Raw genomic sequence first — 20627 nt, forward strand, 5'->3', positions numbered from 1 at the left:
ATGCGCCGTCGTGACTAAATGTTGTGGCAGTAAGAGTTCGATTTTCTCAACGTTCAGTAGTTGGAATGCACTTCAAGAGTTGAGCTTTGTCAAAATCTTCCCCACTCTGTACCGGTTTCAAATATAGTCTTTGTTGCTACAAGAGTGAAAATTTGCATCGTTCCCAATTTTCATGGACTTGCAAAAAGTGACCTAGCGGCATCATGATGTGCTTTCGACGGTTCTACGCCAACCTTTCGTGCTGGCACCGAGACCAGGGTAAGTGGCCACCACCTCGAAATTTACCTTCCCCTCCAGTTAACTTGAAAAGTAATACGCAATTAATTTTCCACAGACGATGAAATTGTCGAGTTGATGAATCGTCGCCGCGCGTCGGCCAACAATCACGAGGTCGCCGTACCTTTAGCCGGACCATCCCACGACCGCCCAACCGCCCGCTTCAAGCTGACCTACAACATCCAACTCCCCTCGGAGCACAGCTACCTGGGCAAGCTGGAACGCGTCGGCGGCCTCCAACTCCTCGAACCCAACTCAATCCACACGATCCCCATCAGCGGCCACCACTCGATCGTCTACCCCGGCGAAACCATCCCCCTCATCCTGACCAACTCCCTGCTCGGCCCCGACGGACGCACCGAAAGCAACCGCATCGGACTCGTATTCTGGGAACACCCCCACCGGAAGAAAATCTACGGCGTCATCTGCCAGGTCTGCGAAAAGGACGACCGCGAGTCGGTCATCGTGCTCAAAACCAAAGCCGTGCAGCGATTCGAGCTGGTTCCCCACGCCGACGGAGCCCTCACCAAGTCCATCCAGCGCGAAGCAGGTCGAGCCCATTACTACGCCCAGGTTAAAATCCTCCCGGAAGTCCTGCTCGCCGACCCGCTAACCGCGCTCTGCGCGGCAAACCTAACCAAAATTAACCCCAGGAATCGACTCCAAGCGGCGCAGTTCACCGTGTGGCCCAAATTCGTGTACGACCAGTACGGTTCGGACGAGGTGATGTTCAAGGTGCGACGGTTTTTGCACTTTCTACAGATTGAGTCGGCGCCGGCGATGAAGGATGAAGGTGGTGGTGAGGATGATCCCGCTGCGCTGTCCTTTTGGCTTGCCCGGAACATTCCGTTGAGCGAGGCGGACCGGAAGGAGATGTTTTTTACGAACTCGGTGCTCGCGCGGATGCTGATTGTGAACAGTATACTGGATTTTGTGAGTAGGAAATTGATTATCTTACAAGCGGATTTTCTAATTAATTTGGTTATTCTGGAAAAAAAAGTTTCGATTTGAACCGTGCAGTTTTCTGTCCAAAAGCTACTTAATATTTTTTAAGCCTTTGACCTGATTAGTCCAAAAAATTTGCTTGTAACAAGCGCCAGAACACTTATTCAAAACTATCATGTTTATTTTTTTTAACAATTTAAGATTATGATCAGTGAGTGTGAGCTCTGTGTAAAAAGGTACCCACTGGTTGAGATTTTTTTTTTTTGTAAAATACTAAAATTTTCACAAAATACGTATTTTACCGAAAATGCTCTAATTCTCATTATTTGCGATATGGGTATCAAACGAATTGAAATTTTTCTATAAATTTTCACTTAATTGGAGATTTTTTTTGTAAAATACTCAAATTTCAATGAAAAATATGGTATTTTAAAAATATAGTATTATTTGAAAATTTTAGTATCTTACAAAACAAAACTTTAATTAACGCTGCAGATCAACCAGAGCGTTTGCACTTAGATTTTTGTTACAGACATTTTAGTATGATGAATAAAATATTAAAACGAACTATCGTTTTAATGTTTTATTCATCTCCTGAGCTACTATTTTCCAAAAGATTTAAAACAAAAATTGTTAATTTTTACAATAAAATTATTCCAGGATTGGGTCCGTGAGTTCGACAATTTTAGAACAAGAAGACAACAATTTCCTTGATTGCTGTGTACCCTTAAGTGAAAAACCGACGGTAACATTTCAAAAGGCATCATGTACATTTTGACACTTTCTGGGTTATTGCATATTCTGAAAGTACTCCTAATAAGCTACCTCTCCACCAAAAATGAGCAAAAGTTACTTCAGTAAAGTCTGTTTAATCATGATTTAAAAAAAAGCAACATAAACAAAATCTCTGCCATCAGCAGTCCCTGTTTATATAGCCCTGTCAACCTGTCAAACAAAAGACTACATAAACCTCGTGAGGAAAAAAAAGCAACATGAACAAAGCGCCATGTACATTAGGCGAAGAAAAACGAATCATAACAAAGCGTCCCCCTCAATGACAGCAGGGTGATATCGTCGTTGGTGATTTCAAAAGGAGTTATGTTTGTTTTTCTCAAATAAAACGACGAAAATAATGTTTTATTGAATTTGGATGATCAAGTATCAATAAAAGCAACGTTTTTCATCGTTTGTTATCATTAGAACATCTTATTTTGCTTTTATATTAAAATGGGAATTGAAAATGGATGCTCAACATTCAAATGCGTTTTTCTCAAAACGCATGGTTTGTACATGATGCTTTTTGAAATGTTGGCGTCGACTTAAGTGTTATTGTCTTTTTATTTTTCTCAGTTTGAAGAATTTTGTATGTTTATTTCTTTTTACTAAAATTTCTGAATTGATCTGAAATGAATTCAATTTTGTAATTTCAATTGAAACATTTTTTTTGCAATGTAATTAGATCAATAATCGTTGGGAGATTGGACAAATCTGACGATTTCGTCCAATTTTTTCGTGATCTAAAAATATGAATGTCGTCATTTGTATTAGATCAAACATATTTAGAAAAGTTTATTTTGACATCGCCAAAATGTTTTTTTTTGCAAAATTGTTTTTTTTTTATCAAGCTAAAGAAATTTAATTGATCCTCCCACAGACCTGCGGCTTCTGCTGCAAAAAGTGCGACCGCCGGATCGCCAACTACGTGGACATGTTCGCCATGTCCAAGCAGGGCGTCGCCGGCAGCTACTGCAACCCGTCGGGCTTTGTGCACGAAACGCTGACCGTGTACCGGACGATCGCGAAGACGACACGCACGACGACCAAGGGCTCGAAGGATTTCAGCTGGTTCCCGGGCTACGCGTGGCAGATTGCGGTCTGCAACGGGTGCAACAGCCACGTGGGGTGGAAGTTTGTGGCGACCAAGCGCGGCTACAAGCCGAGGAAGTTTTACGGTCTGTGTGGGAAAGCCATCCGGGTGGCGTCGGATCGGAAGGTGGAGGAATAGGGTGGAGGGGAGGGTTGAGATGGACTGAAGGAGAGACTATTCGAGACTGCTGGGCGGACGGCCCTACCGAGGACGAAACTGGGAACAGAGAGTATTGTTTATTGTGACGATCTATTATCCTGTTGATTTTGGTTTTCCAGTTTATAAAAGGGATTGCGGAGAGTAATAATAAAGGTTTTGCTTGCGAAAACTTAAAAGTCTAACTCTTTATATTCGCTCACGAGAGAATTCTTGATTTACAATTTCGTTCAAAGCGAAAGAAAACAATAGAAAAGAAAGAAAAAAAAAACCATTAAAGATAAATTTAACGACGATCCACAACACTTCAGTATCGTCGAAATCCCCCTTCAGTCTCGTGTCCTCAGGCCCCAGATCGATGTGCGCCTCGTGCCAACCGTTGGCCGCGCCACCGAGCTGTGGATGAATTTGTTGATGCCGACGCCCGGGAACGACGTCTGCAGCATCGTGATGGCCTGCTCCGAGAGGAGCCCGAAAACGTCCAGGAAGAGCAGCGAGTGCAGGTCGCTGAGTTGGCTGCAAGAAGACGTTGGTTAAGATTGCGGATCTTGGCAAGGAAAATAGAAGAATCTCACAGATAGGACGTCACGCTAATGTTGTAGCAGCGGGACAGCGACAGGTACTCGAGCTTTTTGAGTTTGCACACGATCGTGATGGCCTCGGAGGTGAGCTGGGTGCAGTCGGAGAGATCGAGCTCGAGCAGGTCCGGACAGCGAGCGACTAGCTTTTCGAGGGCTGAAAAGATGTTCAAATTGTTACTCTAACTTGCAAAAACAATTTACCAGGTAGCAAACTCACCAGCATCGTTGAGCGTTTGCCGGCAGCCGGCCACGTTGAGCCGCAGCAAGCTCGGTGTGACGTGCGTGACGAGGGCCTCGACGGCCTGGCGGGACAGATGCGTCCACGATATGTTCAGACTGTGCAGCTTTGTGAGCTTCTTCGCCAGCGTCGTCACGCCGAAGCTGTCCAGTCCGGTGGTCATGGTAAGGTTAAGCGCCTCCAGATTCTCGTTACAACCAATCTCCCGGCAGCAGCTCGCATCCACGGCCACATTCTCCAGGCTAAGTTTGCGCAGGGACCGGCACCGGGAAAGCAGCTCCACCAAAGCTTCCGGCTCGATCGAACACATACTCAAGTCCAGAAATTGAAGTTTCGTCTGAAAGCCACACTCCACACTCTCCGGCAAAAACACCGGATAAGACACATGAGCCTGTGCCAACCTCAGTATCACGGTCCCCCTCGAAATGACACTGCCAAGCGCACCCGCCCGCATCGATCGGCACGACAAATCCAACCGCGTCCACAACGTCTCATCCAACGAAACCTGGCTGAACCGCTTCGAGACTTGACTGCACCGCATCAGCGCCTTCTTCGGCAGCCAGCGGAACACCTGCAGGATCATCTCGTCCGACAACCGGCCAAAATAATCCTCCCCCAGGTTCTGCTTGGTGTTGCGCCTCCGGTACAGAAAGAACCGCTCGTCGTTCAAAATGCTGATGTATTTCCTCAGGTTGGCATCGGCCTGCTGCATCCCACCACCACTAGCCACCGACGTTCCGGCGCCTGCCTGCACCACCACCTGTGGCGTCTGGTTGGACACGTTGGCGAGCGGACTGCGGCCCTTGTTGGACATTTTCGGCACCTCTTTCTCGTCGGAATCGGAGACAGGCAGCACACCCAGTCCAAGTGCGGCGAGGTCGTTTGGTCCGAGGGAGGTCGGGCAGCGCACGTCGAACCGGAAACACTTGCTGGGTACGAATTTGCGGAAAAATCAGGTCTTTTTTACGTTTGAAGCAGGAGAAATCGGATTTTACCCGCGACGAAGCGAACCTCGAAGGGAATGAAAACAAAGTAATGGCGCGCCCGCTGGTTTGACGTTTACGCTTTGAGCTGAAGTTTCGCGTGCTGGGAGGAATTCACCACCCTAAATTTAAAATTCACCACTGCGTAACGCCCTGAGGGCAAGAGGGGTGGGATGGGAGCATGATGTTTATTAAAAGCAGTTAATTTTTATTTTGTTTTTATTAATTTTATTGTATACCCTTTCTAATCAAAGACCTATCTTCGTCATATGGAGAGTTTGATGCTCGATTAAAGCTCTAAAAATACTATTTAGGCTATAAACTTACCAGCAACAGCACCGCCTCGAGTAAGCATGCAAATTTATGCCATTTACTGGCCAAGAAGATCAAATTAAATGCACTTTTGATCATAATTTCTATTTTGCAAGACCATTTCTCATCATTTTGGTGGCACACACATCCACACGCAAGATCAGAGGTTAACTGCTTAACGAAAGTCGCCATCAATATCTTTTCACTTGCGCTAACGATTTCAAAGCGCTTAAGATATAAAATTGCTTCCAACTACCGGCAACATGTTCTTTTGACCATTACTTCTTTTTGTTTGATGCCACTATCCACTGCGACCAGGAATTAGATCTATTGCGGACTTGCAATTCTATTTATAGAATCACAAAGGCTTCTTCTGTTATTAGGCAGATGGGACACGCACACACGCTATTGTTGAGCGAGTGTGTCGAGCGATCCACTGCCGTAACTTCGCCGCCGAAGAGTTTGAATGTTTTTTCAATCCTCTTTGGCTCTGCCTTTTCCACTCTGTACTGTCCAAATGTATCGCTAGAACCGAAGTGCACATTTTACGTTTACTTATACCCAGCTAGCCCTTAAGTTGTGGTTTCTGAAAAACTCGTCCCTTCAAAGCACTTTTTGCGATCGGGCCGTGGAGCTCTGTAGGGCAATTATACAGAGAACAGTTGGTCCTTATGCAAGTGAAGAGTACAAGGGAAAGGATCACGTCTTCCCACGACATCTCTCTCCCGATCGCATCAAGAGTAGAGTACATGGTGGTCCAAATCAAGATCGGTGAGCTGAACCTCGGAGTAGCCGTTTTCTACAACCCCGTGTGTTCAAATCAAACGTTTAGTCAGCACTACGAAAAGGTTTTGCTCGAAATGCTCGACTATGGTTTCGACCGGACGTTCATCGTCGGGGATTTTAACATCAACGTTGACGCTAACCCGCCCTCCACGAACCTGACCGCACTGAAGAGGATCAACTCGACGTTCAACTTGGTGGTCCTACCTACTGGTCCCACCCGAATCACAGACACGTCCTCGACTACCATTGATCTGTTGATCACCGATTGTCCCCAACACATCAAGAAGGCAAAAGCGACCTCTGCAAGCAACATCTCGGACCACGAAGTCGTCTTTTTGATTGCGGACATCAAAGTACCAAGGCCCGCAAGGAGAACAGTCCGTGCACGGAGCTTCAGGAACATCGACCAAGTCCAGCTGCAAGCAGACTTCGAAGCCAAAGACTTCCGACGGTTCTTCATTGAAGAAAACGTCGAGGCTGACCGCCGAGCTGACCAACCTATTGAACGTACACGCTCCCGAACGCAACATCACTGTTCGCGACGAGCGCACCCCCTGGATCACGAGGCCGATCAAGCAAGCTGTAGAGTTGAGAGATCTTGCTTTCAAGCTTTACTCTCGCAACCCGAACCGGCGCCGCGGGGATAACCAGTGGCTGGATTACACGCTAAAACGTGACCGCGCCAGTGCTCTAATTTCGGAAGCAAAAAAGCGGTATGGAGAATTGCACTTTGGTCAAGATCTACCGGCGAAAAAGCTTTGGTCCAATCTTCGTCGAGAGGGAGTCCACAACTCTTCGAAGCAGAACGCATCCACCAACGAGATTGACGCAGATGAGCTCAACCGTTTTTTTGCTGAGGGTCACCGACAACTGGGAGCCGGGGTTCAACGGAACGCTCTGGGCGAACCAAACCACAGGACAGCTACTGACCACGGGGCAGCCGAGTTCGGCTTCCGTCACACGAACGTTGATGAAGTCTGCCGCAAACTTTTCGAGATTCAAACGAACGCCACTGGTTCGGACGGTATACCAATATCGTTTGTGAAGCTGCTGTGCCCCTTCGTCCTCCCGGTCCTAGCGCATCTGTTCAACGCCATAATCGACTCCCAAGCATTTCCGGTGCAGTGGAAAACGGCCATCATAACACCCATCCCAAAAACGTCCAACCCTATCCAACCCAAGGACTTTCGCCCCATTAGTGTCCTTCCGGCAGTTTCCAAGGTTTTGGAGAAGATTTTGCTGAACCAAATAACCGAACATCTTGATAACCCCGACGCTCCCCTGCTGGCGCGAAACCAATCGGGGTATAGGAAGGGTTTTGGAACCACAACGGCTTTGGCAAAAGTGACCCACGACATCTACAGTAACCTGGATTCCAATCGCTGCACTGTGATGGTGCTGGTCGATTTCTCGTTGGCATTTAATTGTGTCGATCACCGATTACTCGCAGCGAAGCTTAACGAAGAGTTCCGGTTCTCTGAAACAGCATGTCGGCTAGTTTCGTCATTTCTGGGACAACGGCAACAAGCAGTACGAAGCGGAAACGGAACTTCGGCTATGAGAGAGGTAGTTGATGGCACTCCACAAGGCTCGTGTTTGAGTGCGCTGCTGTTCAGTCTCTACATTAACAGTTTGCCGGCGACTCTCAAATGCAAGTATCAACTGTATGCCGACGACCTACAGATATATCTGTCTGGTCCAATCTCGGAGGTCGACGAATTGATAAGAACCGTTAACGAAGACCTCGATGCGATAACGCGGTGGGCCGCCGGGAACAGCCTGCATCCTAACCCGAAGAAGACTCAGGCCATCATCTTCAACAAGACGGGAAGAGTTGAGCCGCAGACGGACATCGTCTTCGACGGAGTGGTAGTGCCGCTGTTGGACACGGTTACAAACCTGGGACTGCAGTTCGACCACAACATGACGTGGAAACACCAGGTCAACACCGTGGTCCAAAAGGCGTTCAATACACTCCGAACGTTGCGTCGCTTCACACCAGTACTATCAACAGCCACGCGCCGGAAGTTGGTTCAAGCCGTGGTGGTACCTATTTTTACGTACTGTGATGTAGTGTACTATCATGGGCTCTCGGCGTCACTCAAAGACCAACTTCATCGCTGCTTTAAGTCGGCGGTGCGTTTTGTTTATCGCCTCCGAAGGCGGGATACAACTGCGGCCGTCAGAAGTACCATCCTGGGACACGACCTGCCGTCGAACTACCACCTCCGGACATGTTGCTTCATCAAGCGGGGGTATGATGGCAATCTGCCTGAGTACATCCTGGAACATCTGACACACGGACAACAGCAGCGAACGCGGTCACTCATCATCCCGAGGCATACGACAACCAGTGGAAAAAGTGTCCTGGTGGCGGGAGCGTCTTGCTGGAATAACCTGCCTCTGGAAGTGAAGCAGAAACCCACCATGCCTACTTTTAAGAGTGCTGTCAAACGTTTAGTTTTAAATCAGGATTAACTTAAGTTCAGTTTTGATTTGTTGAATTTTATTTTGGATCCTACAGTAATCAATCGATATGATACAATCCTTGACCTGATGCACAGTTTATACTAACAGGCTATCGTAACCAATAAAACAACAAATTACAAATTACAAAGGATGTGCCGAGCCATGTGGGTTTGAAACCACGACCTTCCGCTCGTAAAGCGAAACCTGTAACCATTAGACCACAGGAGCTCGGCCATTACTTAGTCACTGACTTGAAAAATAATCCCGAAAAATGTAAATAATTAGCAAGCGCCATCAAAAACACAAACGCGCTAAGTCTTCTAACGTTTCAATTTTGAATACCCATTCCAATCGAAGGCTGAAGAAAACCAAGCGAGGAGCGAAGGCAAATAAAGAACAAAGGGTGGCCACCAACATGCTGGTGCAGCGCCTGTTGGAGTGAGCAAGTGCTGCCGAAACTTTCGCTATAAATGCTACTTTTCGTGAGTGTTCGCTTAAAATTTCATCAATTTTGGCAGCACTAAGCAGACCCAAAAGAGCGCTGGAAAAAAAAAGGACTAAGCTGAAAATAGAAAAATGGGCGTGGCCCAATGCAATCGACTGATTATAATGCATTTTTGAAATATTTTTTTTAAATGCTTGTAAAAGGAATAGCATAACTTTTAATAAAAGTGAAAATAAACAGAAATGTTCACAAAAAGTTGCTCTACTCGTTGGTGTACGTGGTTTTAGTGAATTTCAAGGAAAAATCTAGATTATCCAGCATCATTCAATCATGTCCGCTTATTAGGCTTAAAATGGGCATATTTCCCCAAATGTTGCAAAAATTTAGAAGAAAAAGATTTTTTTTAGAATATTAGATTTAATGGATTTTAAAGCAGTAATTTAAGTGTTGTGATTTGAGGTTAGCGAAACACGCGTTTGACTTCTGTTCAACACTTTATTGAAGACCGACTTACAATCGGGAAATCTCAATCGTGGATAGAAAAATTGCGATTGAAATTTGCAATAGCATTTTTTGAATATTTTTCATCAAAGCGATAAAAATATGCGGGACTTAATTTTTTTAAATCTAAAAATGAAAAAAAAACTTATCTCAAAATTAAATAAAAATATTTTGCTCAATTTTGAGAATAAAGGAGCTATTACACTACGGCAAACAAACAAGCACTTTTTGACAGTTTGCCAGTTTGCCTGGATTTGTTTGTACAAACGTCAGCCTGCATTCATTTTGCCATGTTTTTTTTATTTAACATTTTGCCATGTTTGCGAGTTTGGCAAACTGTCAAACACGAAAAAGTGCGAGTTTGTTTGTTTGTTTGTTTGCGGTAGTGTAATGGCTACTTAAGAAAACAAAAAAAAAACACAAATCACAAATACGAATGAAGCGCCAAAAAAAAAACAATTCTGTTGCTGTTAAAATGAATTTACAACTATATTTTTCTCCTGAAATTTTATCTCATTTTCCGATTTGAAAAACCCTAGATCTATGCTTTTCCGTATTCATGAGATCATATTTAACAGTTTTTGTTTTATAAAAAAAAACATTATTTCTCTTGTTTTTTTTAAATAATTTTTTTGTATTGTAATTTGCATTTATCTTGTTTTCAGATAGGTAGTTTTTGGCTTATTCCACCATCCTATCATTTTCTTTTGCCTTTTTAGTTCCTTTCATGTTTTTACAGACACTTTTTCATATCTCTGCTTGTTATTCAGATTTGCTACTAGGGGCAGTGGGGGCAGAATGGACCATGGGGGCAGAATGGGCCACCCTTGGTTTTGGGCTTTAGAATGGATTTAGACTAAGGCTACCAACTCTTGCTGAGCAAAAATCCGTACACTATGCCAATATGACAACATGGTATAACAAAAACTGTCAAGGAATTATTTATATAAATTAAATTAAATTAAATTGGAGAATTAAAAATTTAAAACTGTGTTGTTTTCAGCTAACAAATTTCACAAAATGCTATCAGAGTGCCTACGATACGAGTTTACGAAATGTCATGTTTGCTTTAACGAATAATATCGTTCTAAGTATTTTCACGAACACATATCCAAAAAAAAATATTGAAAAGGTCCTATAACATGTGAAACACAACAGTTTATAGGACCTTTAAAAAACTCTAGATTTGTTAATTCAAATGTTCAAAGGTTTTCACAAGTTTTAGATGGCCTTTGGATCTTTTAATGGATAAATATATTTAGTAAGGAATTTCTAAAAAAACAATTCGAGATTTTTTTAAAAGGTCCTATCAACATATGAAAGTCAATAGTTTATAGGACCTTTTAAAAAAAACTCTAGACTTATTGATAATTAAGTTTAAATTGAGGAAAACCCGGAAAACTCTCCCTTTTCAAATCAAACTCTCAGTAAAATAAAAATAAAAATGTCTAGTTAACAAAAGCTTTGACCAAATAAAAAAAAGCAATCCAATGTTTAAAAAGTTGTAAAAATTCCGTACAAATCCGTAGTATGCGAAAAATTCCCTACAAAAATACCGGCCTGTTAAAAATCCGCGAAGAGGGTCGAAAATCCGTATGGTAAGGAAAAAATCCGTACAGTTGGTAGCCTTAATTTAGACCAATTGTAAGGCAAGGGTCTTATAAAGGACGTCAAATAACATCACCAAACCGAAAACGACGTTTGAATTCATTGTATTTTTCGAATTATGAGCAAAAATGTAAATTTTTGAAAAACCGAGAAAATGTTGTTTATTTCGAGGTTCTTAAATAAGCTTTCTCGAAAGTTAGATTGTTTGAAAAAGTTCAATGTTTATAATGTTACCAGGAGCTATTACAAAGGTAAGCAAACAACAACGGAACCTTCAAATCATTTAGAGGCTTGGTGGTGGAAGTGTTAAATTGAATTCCACTTGGGGGCAGAATGGACCACCCTTTTCCTGCCTTATAAAAGCAATCAAAACTTGCGAAATTTGAGCTAAATGGATAATTTCACTCCTGGAAGCTTCACAAATCACGTATAATGCAACATTAGTTGATTTTTTAATTGTTTTGACGCTTATTTGTAAAAATAGTGTCTTATTTCGACATATTCACATTATTTTTAAAAATGTTTGTTTTGTTAAGTGACTATTTTTATAAAAGTGATCAAACTTCATGCAAACTATATTGGAAAGGTTACTTAAGTCATATATTATCACCCTTCGACGTTGTATTAGACGAAATCACTTGTTTACTAAGGTGGCCAATTCTGCCCCGCACTCTGGAAAAAGTAGTCGAAAAACACATTTTTTAAAATTGCATCAAAAATAGTTTTAAGCTGGAAATATTTATCAACCAAGTATACAACATTGAAGGGAACATCCCAAAGCATCAGCCTACTACACTGGATTCATAAATTTGTAAGTTTTTGTAAGGTTTTCGGTACATTTTACTTAGGCGGACCATTCTGCCCCTATATAATAATACCATCACCATTTGAATTCTCGATTAAATTTTCAAAAGGTCCTATCTGCATAGGAAACCCATGAGGGATAGGTTGTTTTGAAAATTTAATCTAGAATTGTTCAAAAATGCGTAGAGGTCTTAAAGGCATTACACAAATTACAGAAAAAAAAAATTTTTTTTGCTCAAAATATACAAAATGGTGGAAAAAAAACCAAAGTTGACACTTAAAAAAAACCCGCAAAATCACATAAAACTAGTAAAACTTATATCCTTGATATTTTCTAAAATTTTAAAAGTTCTTCTCTATGCTTTATAAATAAAATTTTGGTTGAAATATACATTTTTGGCGAATATTGAGATCGAAGTCTGCCTTTAGGCAATAATATTTTTAAAGCTCTGAATTCCACTTCGAATTCCTTAAATGTACATACCTTGCACGGATTATGTCATCATTTTCGTCCTTAAATCGTTCTTTTCTCTTGTAATCCATAACACGAATATAATTTACAATTATTATGAGCACACACGTTTATTAAGCCTCACAACGCAGTTCGCCTGCAAAACTCTTTTAATTTTAGTCACCGAATTTCGTCATCCGCGCTGCGCGACGCACTTATTTGCATTCAAAACCCCATTCAAACGACGCAATTCACTCTGCTGCTGTCGCCGCTTTCTCCTGCCTGCCGTAGCACACCACCATCGGCTTGTCGCGCAAAATAAACCCGTTCGTGAGGCGGCGTGCCCGTTCGATGGGCATTTCTCCCAGCCCGTCCAGATCTTCCGAGTAGGCGTAGGAAAAGGTAACGAACGCCTGGCCCTTCATGCGGCCACTTTGCATCAGCTTGATCTGGATGTCGGCGCGGCCGGGACTGGTGAAGAGGGCGTAGATTTGGGTTAGATCTTGCTCGGTGACGGTTTTGGCGAGGTTCTTGATGTACAGCTTGTTGGAGGGGGCGCCCGGGGTGTAGTTTTTGAAGACCGGGAGGTCGGCCAGCTGGTCCGGGGGAACGCGGTTCGCGAGGAGGTCCTGCTCGGACATGGAAGCTGAGGGTGGTGATGGTTCTTGCTGGGTTGGCGGAGGTTCTTGTTCCGGGGTGACGACTGTTGGCACTGGAGTCGGGAGTTGCTCCGGGATGTGAATGGTGATGGCGGCGATTGGTTTCGGTTTTGGCTGCTCGAAGAGCTCCGTTGGGCTGGGTTTGACTTTGGTTACGTTTGGAGTGATCACGGGTTTTATGTATGGCTTGAATCGATTTCTGTTTAGCAAGATTTTGCCTTTCCGAGGAACCTTCGGCATCGATTCATCGTCCGATTCCAGTTCGGACTCGCCCTCAGCTAGCAGCGATTCCGCAATCATAGTGAGATCCGTTTGTTGGGCAGCATCCTTACGAGTGCCCTCTCGTGGTTTCAAGTCCTTATTCGTAAAAGGAGGAGGCAGATTCATCCGGTTCATTAGGTGCAACACTTGAACGTAAAACTTGGGAACCGACTCAAGCGTGGCGCAGATATTGTCAAGAATGTCCCGTGTCGGCTTAGGGTATCGATACTTAAGGTACGGCGGCGGTGGATGGTTGAAATCAACCGGGTGGACCGCGTGCAATGCCCGGACGTAATTGCTGAGTTCCTGCGCGGATTCGCGTACGGTTTTCGTCGCGGGAAGCGCGTCTTCATCCTGCTCCGTACGCCGATTATAATGTTCGACAGATAGTCTAGCTCCTCCAACTTGAAGCTGGTGCAACCGGGACAGAACACTGTCCGCAATAGCCGGGTTCCGGACGGTTAAAATCGCGCTTATTTTGCCACGCCGTTTGCTGAACTTGGTTTCGTGAATGCCAAAGTGGGCCAACAGTTCGGAGATGTCCGCTTCGTTGAAGGATCGGGGGAAGCCGCGCGCGATAAACTGGACCATTTTCACCGGAACTGAACGCGGACCGTAAACAGCGCCAACAGCTGATTTCGCGGCATTTGTTTACGAGTGGTGAGTTTGCGTGGGGGTGGCGTTACACTCCCACCCACACCACACTGACAGTTCTCGCTGTCAAAACATGAAAGCCCCTCAGTTTTGTTTTGAGATGATGCTGGTTAGGCAACAAATCGGAACCGTTTACCGGTTAGCGCGGGTTGGAATCCGGTCGTGTAGCAGTTCCACAAAGCAGCCACCACCACCACCCGAAGAGGATGAAGGCGAGGGAAGCAAGAGGAAGCCGGAAACGAAGCTGATGCTCCGGACGGAGCTGTTTGAGCATGTTTCGCAGAAAGACAAACGGACATACATCGACATGGTGAAGGTTTTCGAAGGCCGGAGTGTCCACCGGAGAAATCACGTCGAGTTTATCTACGCAGCCCTGAAGCACATGGAGGAGTTTGGCGTGCAGCGGGATTTGGAGGTTTACAAGGCGTTGATCAACGTGATGCCGAAGGGCAAGTTCATTCCGACCAATATCTTCCAAGCGGAATTTATGCACTACCCCCGCCAGCAGCAGGTCATCATCGATCTGCTTGAGCAGATGGAGGACAACGGCGTGATGCCGGACTACGAGATGGAATCGATGCTGATCAACGTGTTTGGCAAGAAGGGTCATCCGGTGCGAAAGTATTGGCGCATGATGTATTGGATGCCAAAGTTTAAGAACCTCTCCCCGTGGCCACTGCCGAACCCGGTGCCGGATGAGTCGCTAGACTTGGCGAAACTGGCCATCGAACGGATGTGTTCGGTTGATTTGCTGTCGCAGATTTCGCTGTTCGACACGAAGGACGTCGCGGACGCGTTGGATCAAACGTGGATCGTCAGTGGACAGAGCTCGGAACAGTCGGAACTGCTGGCTCGACATCAGCAAAAGCCGGTGTTTATCGAGGGACCGTTTGTGATCTGGTTGCGAAACAGATCGATCAACTATTTTCTGCTGAAGAGTGAATCGAATCCTCCAGCGCCGCAGGATGATGAAGATCAGGATGGTATGTAATCTTGAAACAAAATAAATAACTTTTTTTTTACTTTTTGAAGTGATTGTTATCCAGTTTGATCGAGAATCTAAATATTACGATTGTTACATTCAGATCACTTATCTTTATATTGATATCAGCGATCTAAGCATTTGATCGACGATCGTAGATTAAAATATTGTGATCTGTTTTTTTTTTAAACGGTATTTAACCTTCTGTGAACATAATAAATGTCTAAAGCCAAATTGCAAAAATAAAATTATTCGTATGAAAATAACTGTTTGCCAAAAAAAATATAAAGCAGAAGATACAAAAACTATGAAAACAAAACAAAAATTAATATAAAAAATGAACAAAATATTATTTTAAAAAACACAAAATATAAAGAAATGAAAAATTACATAAAAATACAAAAGCTCAAAAAACAAAATTACTAAATTAACAAAAGCTATAAAAAACAGAATTAAAGAATAAAACAAAATAAAATTTACAGACATACAACAAATATAAACTGAACTAAAGTTACAGAGTTTACAAAAAAGTAGTGCGATTAAAAAAAAATCTAAAATTGAAATATTCAAAATATCAAAAGAATTACAAATTACGAAAGACTTTAAAAATTACAAAAAAGCAATAACAACAACAAATTGTAAAAAAATTGGATAAAAATTAAAAAAAATAAAAACATAAAAATGTAAAGGAGCTATTACACTATCGCAAACAAACTCGCACTTTTTCGTGTTTGACAGTTTGCCAAACGCCAACGTTTGTACAAACAAATCCAGGCAAACAAACAAAGCAGGCAAACTTTCAAAAATTGCGAGTTTGTTTGTTTGTTTGCCGTAGTGTAATAGCTTCTTAAGAAAACTTCTTGAAATACTAAAATACAAATTTTCCAAATTTTAAATGCTGTAAGTATTACGCAAATTTGAAGAAAAAAAGCTAAATTACTAAATTCAAAGCACAGAGAGCGTCCAATTTCCCGGGGTTACAAATTTCCCGGGAAACGGGAAATTTTCAGCCAATTTCCCGGGAAATCCCGGGAATTCCCGGGAAATTTTAAATTTTATTGAAAATGGTAATGATCTTGGTTTTAATTAATATTATGCAACAAAATTGTATAGGACATCATTAATAATGGTTTAAATAAGTGCGAAGATCAATTAACAGCTTGAATGCATGTAAAAAATCATTTAACTATAAGAAAATGTATTTTGGTATTTTTTGATGAGAAATTTTAAACTTGCCTCTGTGACCAGTTTATTGATATGAGAAAAAAAAACATGCAGAAATTATGTTTTTCATGACAAATACTGGTTTCAGCTTTTGAACAAATGGTAAAGCTTTTTAGTGTTGGTTTTACTCTAATCAACCCAATGTTTTCAAATATTTGAAGCAAGCTTTGAATATATTTTTGCATTTTTTGAGAACAAACAATAGAAAGTAATTTTTTAATGATTTTTTTTGTATTATTATGCAACATGATTTAAATTATACGCTATATTAACATCATTATTCCACAAAAAGTCTTCTATTTTTTCACATTTAACCCTCTAACACCTGTAGTTGCACCAGTTTCTTCAGTACTAGGTATTCAACCAATTGAATTAATTATTTTTGCACAAATTCGATTTTAATCTCATTTGATCATGGTAAACAAAAACGTAAAATAATCTCCATTTTTATTTGGAGGTAAGGAGTTAATATTCTTTTGATGAAATAACTTTAATCTGTTAAAAGCTTACCTAATTGTAATAATGTAATACTCATTAAGCAAGATCTATTCCCAGTTGCTTCAAAAATTAATATTATCAGAAATAATTCTGATATCATAATTTGTGATAATCTGATTAATTATATATAAACCAAACAATACATTTAATTGAACAAAATCATGTTGAGTTTGTTCATTTATTTTTTTTTCAGAGCAAGTTCAAAAAATAGTTCCAAAAATTTAAGAAAATGTATACTTCCGCTTGAATTTCGGGAATTCCCGGGAAATTCACAAATTTCCCGGGAAACGGGAAATATTTTTTTTCGGGAAATCCCGGGAATTCCCGGGACGGGAAATTGGACGCTCTAGCACAGACATACAAAAAATATAAATTGAACAAAAGTTATAGAAAAAAATCCTACAATTCATAATAACAAAAAAAAAAATCAAACTTAATTTCAAAAATAAAAATGAAATCAAAATTACAAATAGTACAGTGCAACAAATATAAAAACAAATGCAAAATGCTCAAATAAATTTATAATTATAACAGATAAAAAAAAACAAAAAAATACAAAAATCAGCAGAATAAACAAAAATTAAAATAACAAAAAATCCAAAATAACAAAAAAGTCGAAAAAAGCAAAACATTTTAAATCATTAAAGAAATCAAAAATTACAAATAAAAACAAACTAAAATGAAAACTTACCAAAAATAAACAAAACAAATGAAACGAAACAAAAAAATAATAATTGATAATCACATAAAACTAAAAATGAAACAAAATACAAAAATATAAAAATTGCAAAAAATCCAAATTATGAAAAAAAAAACACAAAATACAGTCCAGATTCGATTATCCCAATGCCTCGGAAAAATTTCATTTCGGATAATCGAATCACGAAAAAAAATATTTATTTCGTTGTCTAATGATTGATTGTTGAGCTGAAGTATGATCCCTAAACTATGCTAAAGTGATTTAATTTTTTTACATCCAATATGGCGACCAATATGGCGGCTACGAAATATTAAAAAATGCATTTTATTATTTAAAAGGCAATCAACTATTCAAATTTGACTAAAATGGGGTCGCAGAACTTGAATTTGATATTTAAATCAAGAACAAAAAAAAAACGTTTTTTTTTTGGTCGTGATTCGATTATCCGAAGTCCCTTACAAACCTTCGGATAATCGAACTTCGGATAATCGGAACTTCGGATGAGGCTTCGGATAATCGAGGCTTCGGACAATCAAGTCTGGACTGTATTGTAAAAAAATCAAAAATCAAAAGTTTACTGAATTCAAAAATATGAACATTTATAACAAATCACAAAAATACCTAATATATAAAATGTATGTATGTATGTATGTATGATCCCCATACCCGCAGGCAACTTGGTCCTGAAACACATGTGAGCGCTAGGTGAACAATTCGATCATCTTTTACTCCGTAATCTGTACACCCACGTGCATAAGTTTTTTTGCACGAATTTTAGTGCTACAAAAACCGGCGCATAAAACAAAATGGTTGCCCTCTTCCCTCCCCAAGCGCCGGAAATTTGTAGCGGGTGTAGGGACACTTTGCATAGACGCCCTTGTTCCCATCACGTCACTGAGGGTATGGAGCGACGAGAAATTAATAAGCATGCCCCCTCAGTCGAACCTTCATTAGAGAAGCAGGCAATCCACAACTCACAGCGAACGACCAAGGGAACACCCTACCGCGTATATAGTAAAATGGCGTAGTTGTCTTTATTGAAATGAATGGATGTTAGAGTTAGTGAAAGTCAATTTTGATATTTATATAGGAAAGATCTCACCAAATTGAGAAGCTCCGACTCCGGCATCGTCGATCTTGACATGTCACTTGAATCTTCAAGGAATTCTGGCCTTGATTTGCTGAACAACCAGAAACAAAACTGGTACACCACCAAAACAGCCAAAAACTTCCTGTTTTTCAGTTTAGTCTTCAGGGATGCTGGAGTTGGTGAGTTGTACCCATCCTGGAAGATTATCTGGAGCATCGGGACTAGAACCTCAGGACGTTGAAATCGATGGCAACTTAGTGGTGTTCACCCGCTGCTGTTAATCTGCCTTTATTTTCCGCAATCCCATTTTCCTGTTCGTCATCCACGAAGATCTTTCACCGCTATGGCTTTCACTGGCCACCAACAGATTTACCAGCAAAATATCCGTATTTCCACTAACTTTATGATTTTTGAAACAAAAAAATTAGGGTTTGAAAAATGACAGCACGAAAAAGTTACGTCCGGTCACGCGCACGGATTGCTTCGATCTCCCACAAAAATACCTAATATATAAAAAAGAATAAAAACAAAATCCTCAACTACACAAATTTAAAAACATACAAAAATCCTCAAGAACAAAATTTTAAAATCCAAAACCACTAAATACACACAAAATCACAAAATTACACCAGAAAAAAAAGTAAAACTATCAATAGTACAAAAAATCGTAATACAGAAAAAATCCAAAATAACGGTGTACCTATTTAGGCCGTTACAAATATTTTTCAATGTTTATGTCGCCCAACCTCGTTAAAAATCATCCCGAAACATCAGGGGACGAAGGAAATTTTTTTTTCGCAATTTTACACTAAGAATTTTTGCGCCCGCCTCGGGATTCGAACCGGTTACCTCTGGATTGTGAGTCGTCTTCAGAAGTCAATCTTATAATTGTTTTGCCCACTAATTTGACGGCCAGTTTTTGAAAGAGAAGGGCCAAAAGCACAAAATATAAAAAAAGCCTTACCCGACAAACTTCGTTCTGCCTTTTCTTCGTTTGTTGACGTTTTTTGATTTTTTGCTTATTCAGCCTCCTGTGATCAAAATTTGATTGTACGAAGCTTTTCCCATACAATCTGGAGATTTTCCGGAATCGGTTCCAGGGTGGCCAAAGTGTCAACTAATTAGCGTAAAAACCTTCCTTGGGATTATACGAACCCAACGCAGCAAAGAGCGCTCCGATCCGACTTTCCGTTATCAACTGATGCACGTTCGAACAAAACCGTCGAAATTTTTTTTATATATAAGATGCAGATGCAAATTAAAAAATGCAGAATGCAGATTTTTAACATTACTAAAATTGTACAAAATCTAACACTATAAAACAAAATAAAAAAAATAAACATAAATAATTTATATTTAATTTCTAATTAACTAAAAATGTTTACGGTTCAGAAATTACACAAATATCAAAAGTTAAACAATACAAAAAATACTGAATTACATAAAGTACAAAACATATAAAAAGTTCAAAAAAATAAATATAATATTACAAACAGAATAAAAACATTGAAAACTAAAAACGTAGATTATTTTAAGCGGAATTTTAGGTCCAATTACTTAAATGTTTCATATATTTTTTTAAAATGCCTATGTTTTGAAATTCTTGGAATTTTTTATCTGTGATATTTGTAAATTATGAATTTTTATTATTTTAAAAATTTTAAATGTTGATATTTATTTTTATTTTTTTTAACGAAGAGCACTTGTTGATCGAAACTTGCAATAAAAATGATAAATAACTTCAAACATCTTTCGCAGACGTCCGCAACCTGCGCATGCCGTTCGTGGGCATCGGAATGACGCACACCCATCAGCCGCCCAAAGCGCACCAGGTCGGCTTCCGGCGCTCCGTCCACGAACAGGAGGACGGTACCATCTTTGCCATCTGCTGCACCGGTTCGTCCACCAAGGACTCGCTGCTGTCGTGGGTTCGCCTGCTCGAACGCCACGGCAATCCGTGTCTGGCCCAGATGCCGGTGCTGTTCAAATTTACCTCGAACGTGCCCGACCAGCTCAAGGTGGCCGCCTCCAGCGAGGAGGGACAGCAGATTGGGTCGTCGTGAGGGGGATATTTTTAGGAGAAATATATAAATTTGTTGACCACGAATGTTTGTTTAGTTGAAATTCATTTTTATTT

General features: G+C 41.0%; 4 protein-coding genes across 6 annotated transcripts; 2 read left to right on the forward strand and 2 right to left on the reverse strand.

The window, feature by feature from the left end:
- The first annotated feature begins 62 nt into the window (after nt 1-62).
- On the forward strand, nt 63-3566 carry LOC120420775 (protein cereblon-like). The gene is made up of 3 exons (XM_039583886.2): nt 63-258; nt 335-1209; nt 2876-3566. The coding sequence occupies exons 1-3, from the start codon at nt 204-206 to the stop codon at nt 3224-3226; spliced, it is 1281 nt and encodes a 426-aa protein (XP_039439820.1). The 5' UTR covers nt 63-203; the 3' UTR covers nt 3227-3566.
- LOC120420774 (S-phase kinase-associated protein 2) lies at nt 3349-12594 on the reverse strand. 2 transcript variants are annotated; one of them, XM_039583883.2, is made up of 4 exons: nt 12456-12594; nt 4043-4992; nt 3820-3979; nt 3349-3760 (listed from the first exon to the last, which is right to left on the reverse strand). In XM_039583883.2, the coding sequence occupies exons 1-4, from the start codon at nt 12512-12514 to the stop codon at nt 3574-3576; spliced, it is 1356 nt and encodes a 451-aa protein (XP_039439817.1). In that variant the 5' UTR covers nt 12515-12594; the 3' UTR covers nt 3349-3573. The 2 variants fall into 2 exon arrangements, with proteins under 2 accessions (XP_039439817.1, XP_039439818.1); XM_039583884.2 differs by lacking the exon at nt 12456-12594 and adding an exon at nt 5059-5196.
- LOC120420776 (RNA-binding region-containing protein 3) lies at nt 12503-13933 on the reverse strand. Its single transcript, XM_039583887.2, has one exon. It carries the CDS (start codon nt 13931-13933, stop codon nt 12674-12676), a length of 1260 nt encoding a protein of 419 aa, XP_039439821.1. The 3' UTR covers nt 12503-12673.
- Nucleotides 13880-20597, forward strand: LOC120420777 (evolutionarily conserved signaling intermediate in Toll pathway, mitochondrial). 2 transcript variants are annotated; one of them, XM_039583889.2, is made up of 3 exons: nt 13880-14002; nt 14085-14979; nt 20249-20597. In XM_039583889.2, the coding sequence occupies exons 2-3, from the start codon at nt 14097-14099 to the stop codon at nt 20551-20553; spliced, it is 1188 nt and encodes a 395-aa protein (XP_039439823.1). In that variant the 5' UTR covers nt 13880-14002; nt 14085-14096; the 3' UTR covers nt 20554-20597. The 2 variants fall into 2 exon arrangements, with proteins under 2 accessions (XP_039439823.1, XP_039439822.1); XM_039583888.2 differs by lacking the exon at nt 13880-14002 and having other exon boundaries at nt 14070-14979.
- Nucleotides 20598-20627: the final 30 nt, after the last annotated feature.

This window comes from Culex pipiens, chromosome 1, assembly GCF_016801865.2.
Source record: "Culex pipiens pallens isolate TS chromosome 1, TS_CPP_V2, whole genome shotgun sequence".
Lineage (NCBI taxonomy): Eukaryota > Metazoa > Arthropoda > Insecta > Diptera > Culicidae > Culex > Culex pipiens.

Bases quoted from the DNA above. Each gene is read 5' to 3' on its own strand.
- LOC120420777 (XM_039583888.2), top strand. From the start codon at position 14,070: ATGAAAGCCCCTCAGTTTTGTTTTGAGATGATGCTGGTTAGGCAACAA. The intron at 14,980-20,248 runs GTATGTAATCTT...CATCTTTCGCAG, and splicing joins GGATGATGAAGATCAGGATG to ACGTCCGCAACCTGCGCATG.
- LOC120420776 (XM_039583887.2), bottom strand. From the start codon at position 13,933: ATGGTCCAGTTTATCGCGCGCGGCTTCCCCCGATCCTTCAACGAAGCG.
- LOC120420775 (XM_039583886.2), top strand. From the start codon at position 204: ATGATGTGCTTTCGACGGTTCTACGCCAACCTTTCGTGCTGGCACCGA. The intron at 259-334 runs GTAAGTGGCCAC...AATTTTCCACAG, and splicing joins GTGCTGGCACCGAGACCAGG to ACGATGAAATTGTCGAGTTG. The intron at 1,210-2,875 runs GTGAGTAGGAAA...ATCCTCCCACAG, and splicing joins TGAACAGTATACTGGATTTT to ACCTGCGGCTTCTGCTGCAA.
- LOC120420774 (XM_039583883.2), bottom strand. From the start codon at position 12,514: ATGGATTACAAGAGAAAAGAACGATTTAAGGACGAAAATGATGACATA. The intron at 4,993-12,455 runs GTATGTACATTT...ATTCGTACCCAG, and splicing joins GATGACATAATCCGTGCAAG to CAAGTGTTTCCGGTTCGACG. The intron at 3,980-4,042 runs GTGAGTTTGCTA...ACATCTTTTCAG, and splicing joins GCAAACGCTCAACGATGCTG to CCCTCGAAAAGCTAGTCGCT.